We start from the raw sequence: 11985 nt of genomic DNA, 5'->3' as shown, positions 1-11985 counted from the left end.
CACACACACACACACACACACACACACACACACACACACACACACAAACTCTCTCCTACAGGGAGCTCCACTAAAGGTTCCTGAAATATCTGGCGTGTCATGAAGCTGCCAGAGGCATGTAGAGAAAGCAGCCTAATTAGCCCACTCTTCTCACCCCAGGGCCCGCCCTCAGGACCATTATTTATAGAGAGCAGGATAGGGTGGCCTACATTTAGCGTCCACCCATTTAGTACAATTCACACTCAGGCTATTTTGAATGGGGAAAGGCAGGGCTCTTCCACTCACCTTCTTAGTATTCATATTGGAGGGTTCTTGGGGCCTTTAGTGTAAATGAGGGCCAGTGATCAGGGTTCAAACTCAGAACTAGGTGAGATGTCCATGAATAACTTTATCACCTCATGAAGGACTGAGGCAGAAGTGGGGGCGGGGGTGGAATGACAACCAAAATCAAAGGCCAATGACTGTCTAGCTTTCATTCAAGGCCAAAACTACTACTCTTACAGTTAAGTGATTCTGGTAAAAAAAAAAGTCATGAAGACGGAGAGCGAGTATTAATTTGTGAACTCTCCTTCAGGATGTGCCTGGTGAAGGGACGCCTAAGGCGAGGAAAGGCAGCCAGCTAGCTGCCTGAGATAATTCTAGCAGATGCCCACTAAAGCTTTAGGATTTTATGATGTAATGTTAGCCTTAGACTCTCATTCTGATCTAACACCTTCCCCTCCGCCCCATTTTATAGATAAGAAAATTGAGGCCTAGAGAAGGTTCAGATGCTTGGACCAATGTCAAACAGCCAGGAAGTGACACAGCTGGAACCTGAACTCAGGTTGGGTTTTTTTGGGCTAAGTCCATGGTGCCTTCCATGCAACAAACATTAAACACTTACTATGGTCAGGTACTGTGCTCAGCACTAAAGACAGACAAAGAAAATAAATTAAACAGTCTCTGCCTTCAAGATGCTTACATGGTGCTGGGCCTGGAATCAGGAAGACTTGAGTTCAAATTTGGGCTCAGACACTTATTAGTGACCCTGGGCGAGTCATTTAACTTCTATTTGCCTCAGTTTCCTCATCTGTAATGTGAGGATAATAATAGCACCTACCTTCTATGGTTGTTGTAAGGATCAAATGACATAATAATAGCAAAGAGCTTAGCACAGTGCCTGGCACATAGCACTTACTATCTATGGGGTGGGGAAGAAGAGGAGGAGGAATTAAGTAAATATCAGATAATTTTAAGAGAAAGGGAACACTAATAACTGAGCAGGGGCCTGTCAGGAAGTGCTTCATGTTGGAGGTGATAAGTGGAAGTCAGGAATTCTATTCCTAGCATTCCAGACACTTATAGCACCTTAATTTTCAGAGGCTACTCAACTCTGCCACTCACCAGGCTAGGCACTGGATACTCCAGTCTGGTAGGCCTGCAAGGTTTGTGAGGCAGGGTGTTAGGATGTATTAGATTCATTTAGGGTGCTGGTGTGTTAAGGGCCAAGGAAAGTGGTTGATAGTGCTATTCTCATGGATCTGTGAACTTTGTTGATAGATGGGCTCAGAGACAGGCCTCAGTTCTTCCCATGGAACCGATTTGGAGGCAGGAGGGACTTCAGAGGGCACCAAGTTCAGCCCACTGCTGAACCAGAATTTCTTATACAAAATCCCATATTCTGCTTGGAGACCTCTGGTAATAGAGAACTCACTCAATTTCTGAGGTAACCCATTTCACTTTTGTAAATCTGAAATTGCTAGGAAGTTTGCCCTAAGAATCAAGATGAAATCTGCTTCTTATAAAGTTCTAGGGCAGCTAGGTGGTGCAGTGAATAGAGCACCAGCCCTGGAGTCATGACGACCTGAGTTCAAATTCCGCCTCAGACACTTTACACAAAAACTAGCCGTGTGACCTTGGGCAAGTCACTTAACCCCAATTGCTAGGAAGTTTGCCCTAAGAATCAAGGTGAAATCTGCTTCTTATAAAGTTCTAACAATTTTTGCTACTTCTCTCCTCTGAGGAGAGGGAAAGTATGGTGAGATATAGTGGAAACAGCATTAGCATGTCAAAAACTATGTCCATATCCTGGTCCTACCATTTATTAGCAGCGTGACTTTAAGTCACCTAATCTCTCTAGGTCTCAATTTTCTCATTTGTAAAATGAAGGGGTTGGATAAAGTAAGGTCCATTCTAGCCCTAAGTCCTATGAAAAGAATATTCCCAGAGTTTCCCTTCAAATACTGGGCAGAAGACGAGCTATCATGCTGCCCTTTAGTTTTCTCTCCTCTAAACTAAATATTCCCAGTTCCTGTAAGTCATCTTCATGGCATGGTTTAGAGGACCTCAACATTCTGACTAACCTCCTTTGGCAATGGCACAACTTATTCAAGTCTTTCCTTCAATGGTATACCCAGAAGACAGCCCAATATGCCAGATTAATTTAACTAAGGTAGAGTACTATGAGTGGGGTTTTAACTTCTACTAATGTGTGCTATGATGGACATGAGGGTTTGGGACCATGACATTGCATTGTTGATTCATGTTGAGCTTTGAGTCAACTGAAATTCCCCTATCTTTTTCAAATATTGTCTAGCCATGACTATTCCCTTCCATACGTGTATAGTTAATTTTTTTAAACCCAAGTGTAGTACTTATTGTTCAGTCACTTAATTTATCTGACTCTTTGGGACCCCATGGACCATACTGGAGTGGTTTGCCATTTCCTTCTTCAGTGGATTAAGACAAACAAGGTTAAGTGACTCACCCAGGGTCACAAAGCTAGTAAATGTCTTGAGGATGGGTTTGAACTGAAGTCTTCCTGACTCTAGGCCCAGTGCACGGTCACCTAGCTGCCCAAGTAAATGACTAATTCCGCTAAATTTCATCTGATTAGACTCTGTTCACTGTTTTAGACTTTCAGGATCTTTGATCCTGATTCTATACATTTTAGGCAGCATGGAAAGTGAACAGAGAGCTAGTCTGAGAATCAAGATAATTTGGGTTCAGGGTGACTAGGTGGCGCAGTGAACAGAGCACTGGCCCTGGAGTCAGGAGCACCTGAGTTCAAATCCAGCCTCAGACACTTAACACTTACCAGTTGTGTGACCTTGGGCAAGTTACTTAACCCCAATTGCCCCTCCAAAAAAAGAAGAAAAAAAGAAAGAAAGAAAGAAAATTTGGGTTCAAATCCCAGGTCTAACACATACTGGCTATGTTCCTAGGCAAGTCATTTAACCAGAGTCACTCAGGGCTACAGACATTTCTAAGACTTAAGTCACAGATCAACTGTTGTGATCTGCTTTGGGCAGAGGAGTTTCCTACTCCAGTGACATAATGGGTCTAAACCAAGCGAAAACAACACATTAGCTATCCCTCCTAAGTTCATGTAAGCCCTAAGTCTATTGAGCATGCCATCCACCTTTGCCTTCAATCAGAGCATTGGCAAAATATTGGCTAAACAGAACCAAAGAACCATGGCACACGATTAGAGAGACCTATATTCTGTGCTATCTATAGATCCTGGTAAAGCCTCTGAGAAAGAAGGATCCTATTTTGGGGAGACTTCTCATCTCCATGAGGTTATTATGAGGTTGTGTTTCAGTGAAGGGGAGCAAGGGGAAAAGCTCAATAGGCCAAACTCTTACCCGGTCAAAGTGATTGAAGGAGGCTCGGAACTCATTCATTTGCTCCTGGCTGATCCCTTTGGCATCTCGGGTAAGGATCTGGTTCTCCACTTCATTGATGGTCCTGGCAATGGTGGTGAGGAGCTGTTCCCAGCCCACTCGGATGTGCTGGGGAACCGACATGGCTGTTATCAGGGTGAAAGTACCCAAATCCTTGACTTTCCCCTTTAACAAAAGTCCAAAAACCTATCTGTGCCTTTCCCACTGATTTATCACATCACCAATGAGGATCCTTTGGAGCAACATATTCTAAGGTAGAAATACTCCCAACCATGGACCATGTTAATGACACTAGTGGTGATATACTCTAAGAAAGCAAGAACTTGAGAAAGAAGAAACAAGAACTGAGGAGGCTGGGAGGAAAACCGAGGATAAAGATGGAAAGAGTCAGAAATGTAATAGCAAACGGTTCTAGGGGAGAAGGTAGGAGGTTACCAAAAGCATAATACATCTTGTACATAGTATGCCAAATGTCTCCTCCTTATCACCAAAAAAATTTTACAATCAAAACCAAAACAATGGTCTTGGGATTTAGAACCCTGTAGATTTCTCTCCTTTCCATCTACAGTAAATTATGCATAAACCTATAATTATGTTTTTTACACACAACCCCTTCGGTTTGGACATTCCCAATATAGCAAATGTATCCTACTGCTATTCTATATTGGAAAGAAACTGTTGGAAAGGGAAGGAGATTAGGAAAATATATGTACCAATGATGACCAAGAAGACTATTCCTAAGATTTAAAGCTGGTTCTGATTCCAAGTTTTAAGGTCAAGGTAGACCAACGCCATTTTCAGCTTTCCCCCACAAGGATCATACCTCCATAGTATAATTGGTGTGCTTGTTGTCAAAAATAAGAGCTTCCTGGATCTGCTGGTGGTCTCCTTCCAGCTGGTCAATCTTTGGTTTGTAATTGACAATACTCTTCTCATACTGTCGAAGGTGATTGAGCTGGTCCTCCAAGGTGCCATGCATCTCAATGGAGATGCGGCCAATCTCCTAAAGAAACAAAGAGAGATTGACATTTCTTCAAAGTTACCCCCACCAAAGAATTCACACAACTGTGACCTACAGGGAGGAACTTGGGACTTCTAGGAATTCCAGCACTTTAATTAACCTTTTGGGTCCCTGTTGAGACATGGCCTTCCTTGGGCCATGTCTATGGAGTCTCAAAGAGTTTTAAGAAGATTAAGACTGTCGAAATTTAAAAAGAATAGGAAAGAACTCAACATCTTTCCATTTTTGATATGTAAAGTCAGAAAAAGCAGGGATTGTATCTGTTTAACCTAGTAATATTTGAGTTCAGAATTCCTTCAGGAGACAGAAAAGTCCTGGAATGACTGAAATGATCACAGAAGAGGGTAGCAAATAACAAACTCAACCTCAATTCCATTGCCTGGTTTTGTAAGCCTGTCATAATCTCAATTTATCCTACCTATGCAATCTTATGTTCAAACATACATATTTTACTGGCCACAACATAAATCATGCTCCTTCCTGCCTCCATAGAGTTGTTGAAGCTGTTCTGGCTGCCTGGAGAACCTTGTTTTTTAATTGAGATTCTAACACTTAAGAACACCAAATTATGTCTTGTTTCGTCCAAAAAGCCTCTACTGATTTCCCTACAGCAGTTAAGAAGATGGACTATTCTGTCTAGCATATAATGGTATAGCAGTTTATATTATTTATATTTATTTAAGCATAATAAATAATATTTAGGTGATCACCTAATAATAATGATAAAAATATAAATATATATTATTTATATTGATATTATATCCCTGATTATTTCATAAAGGTTAATCTTCTTTCCTGAAACAGAATGCAAAGTCCTGGAGTATGGGAATTGTGTTTTCACTAGTCATTGATTTTGACCCAGTTTGACCTTAGAATTCATTTAGTCCAAAGGTGTCAAACTCAGTCCTGCAAAACTTCCCATAGGAAAATTTGGAACTCAAGGGATTGTGGAACTGAATGTTGTAAACTAAAAGTAAATAAATAAATTAAAAAAAAAAACTTCCCATAGAGAAACAGATTAAAATGTAATTGGAAAATGTTTTCTTAAACAAACAAAAATATGATACAGCGTAGATAATGTTAATTTGTGGTTTTCTAAGTCAATAAGTAGTTCATAGGGATCCTTATGTGGAGTTTAATGGCCCCATTTCTAGTTTGATACCACTCAAATAGTCTTAAATAGCTTTATAGATGAAGTAGCTGAAACACACATCCATTAAGTACACAAGGTTACACAAGTAGTAAGTGATAGAACTGGGATTTGAATTCAAGTGTTCTGAATCCACTGCACCATATTGCCTCTTAAACTTCTTTGTTTGTCATAGTCCTTAGCACACTGCCTTACACATAGTAGAAACCCAAAAAATAACTGACTGACTGAGCATGGGCTCCTCTAAATTCTGCAAGTATCTATGGGATACTGGGTTTACTCCCTCAAAGACAGAAAAGAGAAGTCTTTCCCAGCAAGAAGGTTGAGAGAAGAGGTAGGAAACTGGCTGTGATAGAGAGGAGAAATAGGGAATGAATGAGAGAAAGGAAGAGGGGAGAGATTTCAGCATTCAGTGTTACCTCCATCTTGGTCTGAATCCAGGGCCCGATAACATTGGCCTGGGCTGCAAACTGTTTGCGGAGTCGTTCATTCTGCTGCTGACGAGTATGTTCCTCCATCAGGGCCTGGTCCCTCCGTGGTACTAGTTGCCGAACCTGGAGTGTCAGAAGAGATTGGGGGGGGGGGGGAGGGAGGAGCGAAGGGGAGCTTTGTTTGGGTCCGGAACAAAGAATACTAGGTCTTCTGCTTTGTTCCTCCAAGCTTGTTTCTATTGTCCCTTCCCATCACTCTGCACCCTGAACTTTTTTTTTTGGAGGGGGGAAGGTAGGGCAATTGGGGTTAAGTGACTTGCCCAAGATCACACGGCTAGTACTTGTTAAGTGTCTGAGGCTGCATTTGAACTCAGGTCCTCCTGACTCCAGGGCCAGTGCTCTGTTCACTGTGCCACCTAGCTGCCCCCACCCTGAACTTTTTTAAGCCCACTGCTTGACTCACATGATCCCATTTGCCATTGATCTCCTGAGGGGTGATGGTTGTGTAGGGATTGGTCCCAGCCATATTGACATGGTATGTCTGGACAATTTTGGTGACTTCATTGTGGATTCCTAGAATGGCCTGTCGCTCCTTATCAGCATCAGGGAGGGTGGCTTTGAATTGTTCATGCGCTGTAGTCAATCCCTAGGTGGGAAGTAAGAATATGAGGAAGATGGCAAGAAAACACAGTCATCAACTCCAAAGGTCTAGTGCCTTTCTATGGAAAAGAACACTAAGTCCTCTTGGGATACTCAGAATAATGAACATTGGAGCACTGGAAGCAGAGTCACACAAGCGTCCTCCTGAATAAATCACCTAAATAATATGTTCCTCAAGCCAGGCGGAGAGACACTAAGAAGAATGCCTGTTGCTGCTCTAGAAACTAAAATCATTCATAGAGCCAAAGGAATTATAACTGGAAGGGATATCGAACTTAATCCTGAGGGCTATTAACCTGAAGGTCCATTGCCCCCTAAGATCTGTGGATAGATTTCAAGAGGCCTGTAAACTTGGATGGAAAAACATATTTCTGACAACTGTATATAAACATAATAGGTTTCAATTATAATCCTATGCATTTTATCTTATTCACTTAAAAATATCATTCTGAAAAGGGGGCCATAGGCTTTACCGGATTTCCATGTGTCTATGACACAAATTCTGATCTAATTCAACCCCAGTATAATATAGATGAGGAAAATGAAAGGAAAAGTGAATTGCTTGAGGTTATACAGTTATTAACTATTCAGGGCTGACAGCCAACACAGAAAAGCCACAATGGTTCAGGGAGCTTTATTAATCATTATGGAAAGAAGCACCAACTGAGAAGGCCCTCGGCAATGTGTGGCCCCTGGGATTAGCTCCTTTCTTTAGAGTATGAATACAAGTGTATAGAAGAAGCCACTTCTCTATAAAACCCTAATTATACTAGTTGTACTTGACTTCTTTAGTCAATCAATGAGCATACAAAAGGGGATTGCTAAGTGCTAGGCAAAAAGACAAATCCAATGAGGAGCTGTTGTTCCACTAGAATTTCCAAATGCATCACTTCCATGCTTCCAATCCAGGAAAATCAATTTAAATCTTACAAGATAGCTTCCTCTCCTCCACAGCTGCTTCCCTATATCAGATCAAGGAGTAAATTCTATAGCCTTTAATGGGAGAAGGATATAGCTGTGTAATAATAACACTCTGCATCCTCTCTAAAGATGATTTTTATCCAAGCAAAATCCAGTTAAAATGACGATTAAGGGCAACCTTGAAGCACTAAGGCACCAAAAAAAAAATGAAAACAGAATGTAACCTGATTAGCAAGGAGGGAGATAGTAGATTAGAAAAAATGAAAAAACAATCCTATTTCCTTACCTCAATGATAATGATAGGAATTACCTTGAAAACTTATAGACTACTCAGATATTCATAAGTGTCAGGGGTATTTTTTTGAGTGGGAGAAAAGGGTATTATTAGCTATTGGACCCCCTTCTTCTGTGCCTCCAGTGCTTTCCCTGAATCATTCCTGCTGAACCAACCATAGGTAGCATGAAATCCTCCAGAATTAGCTCAGATTCACTATTCTTTAGGGACTTAATGCTGTGGAAAGGTGAGTACCTGGATCTCTTCTATGGTATGCACAATGAAGGTATCCTGCAGATCTTCCATGGCCCCTTCCATCCAGTTATTAAAGGGAGCAGCTCTCTTGGCATATTCCAGATACAGCTGGTCTATTGTCTCTAGCAGCTTCTCTGTCCGCTGGGCATGAATAGAAGCAGGAAGTTAGAGGAGAAAAAAGGGGTTCCAAAGATCATAGAGTGAGGGATAAAAGAGACATTAGAAGCAACTGAATCCAAACCCTTCATTTGGCATACGAGGAAACTGAGACCCAGGGAAACTTGTCCAAGGTTACACAGGCACTAAGCCTAAAAAGCAAGATTTGAACCCAGGTTTTCTGATGCCTGGGTTCTCTTTCCACTGAAAGATGGTGGTTGCTGGGCAGGGGATGACAGAAAGTAATAGAAGTAAGCAAAGTAATGCTCACTCTAAGGGAATCATAGTTTAGTTTATACTCTAAACTCTGAAAGGTTTTACAGAACAAATCCTTTTATTAAGGGGATTTGTTCTGTGAAATCTGGATTCAGTCAAAGAGCCACACTTGAAGACCTAGATAGAGAAGGCCATATGTGGCCTCGAGGCCATAGGTTCCCTGCTCCTGGTTTAAAGGAACTAAATGGAGAGCTTGTATTCTGTTCAGAATAGTAGAAGATGCATATTCTAATCAGGTCAGTGTTTTAAATGGGGAAGTCTCAGAGAATTATGAATTCTCTTGTTTTCTCAATCCTGGAGAGGCCTAGAACTGGGAAAGAGGAAGGGAACACTGAGGTGGGGGAAGTGGGAAGAGAGGTTTCCCAGCCCAAAACAGAAAATTAAGAAGCAAGCAGGAAAAGAGGAATGTATTTGAGATACAGCTTTCCTTTCAGAGCTCACCTCCAAAGCTTCCCTTCTCTTCTGGGTCAATGCTCCTAAGTTGTCCCACTGGTCACAGATCTTTTGGCAACGAGCATTGACACTGGGAGAATTGTAATAATCCAATTCACTACAGAAGAAAGAGACCAAGAATCATTTCACACACTGCTCTTCATAGCAAAAGAATAAACCTGGGATTTCAAAATAATGTAATGACCAATCTTGATTATAAAGAACTAACAAAGCTTATTTCCGTATCTCCTGTTAGGAGAATGGTGTACTAAGAGTCTGAAATTGTACATAAAATGTAGGACATGATTAATGTGTCAGTTTGCTTTGCTTAACACCCTTCCTTAGTTATATGAAATGGTTCTGTATGGAGATTCTATAAGGATGATTTTGAAGTAATGTTTAAAAAAAAAATAAAATCCCAAAGCATCAATGTTTTTAAAAGAAAATCAAAGAACTAAAAAGAAGAGAGAATAAACTATTATATGCTAGTCTCTTGTGGTGGAAAAGTACATTCATGAAGGTTCCTCATGGGTGCAGTTTTAACAAATTGAAAAAATACACAAAGGCCAAGGGATTCTCCATTCAGACCAGTGAAGTAATCTCCAGTAAAAAGGAGTCCTCTCTGGATTGGGTGTTTCCCTCCCAAATGAGACAGAGGGAATGGGAGATGGGGATAGATGGAGAGTAAAGAAACCAGACATGGGCTAAAAAGACAAAGGCAGGCAAATTATAATTCTTCTCAGGAGTAAATGTTCCAAGTCTGGACTGGCTGGAGTACCAGACATATTCCCTGATATGTCTAACAGAAAAGTAGCTCCAAAGTCATTTGCCAAAACCAGAAATCAGAGCACCTCCATTCAAGTCTAACATTTCCTAATTCTGGGATCCACGGTAAGACTCATAACCTCTCTAAGCCTCAGTTTTTCCTCTATAAAATGGGGGTTATATTGTCACTACCTACCATACAGGGATTTCTGTGAGGCTCGAATGGGATAATGTAAATAAAATGTTCTATAAATAAAAGGTCTGATTACATTAATACTCAGTAGGTATCACCTCAGACCTTCCAAATCTGTCCCCATTCCTCTGACAGTGAAGTAGAAGGTGGTCAGCAGCTCATATCTGTACTGAAATTTGCTTCTGCATTCTTGTCTTTTGCATTCATTGTCTTCCTGCATGGGGGCTGTTTATGGACCCTGCAGCCCCTGATGGTTTGTGTTCTTCCCATCTTGAAGATGGACCCCAAGCAGTTGAACTAGAGTTTCAAAAAGTTATAGGCACTCGCCTCCCTAATCACATCATGACTCCAGCATCCCCTGCAAGAAGATCAAAGTGGAGAAGGGACTGGGGTGAATGAGAAGTGAATGAATCCTACTTCAGTTCCTGTGCAATAGCAGCAATCTGTTCCACTCGGTCCTGGTGAGCGGCAAGGTCACTCTCGAAGGCCTCATGCTTCTTCAGCAGGGCCTTGATCTCAGAAAGGGTAGCTATCTCATAGTCCTTCTGCTGCAACATGGCCTCCTTCCCTAGGTTCAAGAAGGGTTTTGGTAAATCCACGGTCTCAAACAGAGGTAAATGGGGGAATAACCCTAACCCCAGATGTTGCCATGAAACAATTCAGCTCATCATATACTCTCATGCAAATTATCTATTCAAGTTCCTGTTAGGGATAAAATGCCTCTGCCAACTATCTATTCATGCCCATAGTAGCCTCTCCCATGGAGTAATTATTATCTCCAGTAACGGTTTAGCATAAATTATATGTTGCCCTGATTATTTTATTATAGTCATAGATGCATGTCTTGTCACATTAAGGGGCAGAAACAGAACAGAGCTCTTTTGTAGCTCCCATAGTACCCAGCACAGTCAAAACATATGGTAACAGGAGGTATTCAATACATGAGGAAAGGACTACTGAACCATCTAACTACATATTACTGGATCATACTGAACCAGCAGCCTCCACTATCAACAGCTATTGACCACGCTCCTATTGGCTGATCAGCTTAATCAATACAAAAGGTCAACTTTATCCATGGTAACCAAGCCTTAGGATGAATGATGGGTGGGCCAGTATCTTTGCTCTTCCATCATCAGACTCTCTGACCCTGGCCAACCATCTTGCAAATGGGGTATATATAATGACACAGACAAAAAGAGAGAACAGGAATGGATAACTGCACCCCCGTGACTACCTGCCACCCCCAACTGACGGACTTGGAGTCAAAAGTTTTGGATTTTCTTCCCAACCCCGAGTTTACAAACTATGAACAAATCATCTAACTTCTCTGGGCCTCAGTTTCCTCATCTACAAAATGGGGATGATAATGCTCGCATTACCTACCTCACAAGGTGGTTGTCATCAAAGTACTTTGAAAATTGTAAAGCACTAGAGTAATATGAACGGTTATCAATATTACTAAAAGAAACAAGCTTGAGGTGCATGTCCCACTGATGGCAGGTCATCTGTAACATCTTCAGAAACTCAGGTTCAAGTTCCTCCAGGAAGCCTTCCCTGGGAGGCCTCTTCTCTCTCAGGTAAAGAGGTCTCCCAAAATTCCTCACAGTACTTTGCCTAAACCTCTCCTCCTTTGTTCTTATCTCAGGCTTCTTTGTATACATGTCTTTAATCCCGTTGATTTATCAACTCCTTAAGAACAGGGTCTGTGCCATAGCTTTGCAGCAGCCAGTGTCTAGCACAGTGCCTTGCACTGAGTAGGTGCTTAATCAAACAATCAATCAAC

The 11985-nt window shown here is 41.5% G+C and overlaps 1 protein-coding gene across 3 annotated transcripts in view; it reads right to left on the bottom strand.

The window, feature by feature from the left end:
• ACTN1 (actinin alpha 1) overlaps positions 1 to 11985 on the bottom strand; it is a 140903-nt gene that overhangs the window by 11405 nt on the left and 117513 nt on the right. For all 3 annotated transcript variants that reach the window (XM_069092009.1, XM_069092008.1, XM_069092007.1), the window contains exons 12-18: positions 10617 to 10767; positions 9251 to 9359; positions 8378 to 8518; positions 6731 to 6913; positions 6256 to 6390; positions 4489 to 4668; positions 3627 to 3773 (exon numbers count right to left, since the gene is read on the bottom strand). In XM_069092009.1, the coding sequence (XP_068948110.1) occupies positions 3627 to 3773; positions 4489 to 4668; positions 6256 to 6390; positions 6731 to 6913; positions 8378 to 8518; positions 9251 to 9359; positions 10617 to 10767 (1046 nt within the window). The remainder of the gene's footprint in view (positions 1 to 3626; positions 3774 to 4488; positions 4669 to 6255; positions 6391 to 6730; positions 6914 to 8377; positions 8519 to 9250; positions 9360 to 10616; positions 10768 to 11985) is intronic.

Source organism: Petaurus breviceps, unplaced genomic scaffold (genome assembly GCF_028583685.1).
Source record: "Petaurus breviceps papuanus isolate PSGF00001 unplaced genomic scaffold, PetGlider_PUasm1.0 189, whole genome shotgun sequence".
Lineage (NCBI taxonomy): Eukaryota > Metazoa > Chordata > Mammalia > Diprotodontia > Petauridae > Petaurus > Petaurus breviceps.
This window is presented reverse-complemented; position numbering and strand designations above follow the sequence as displayed.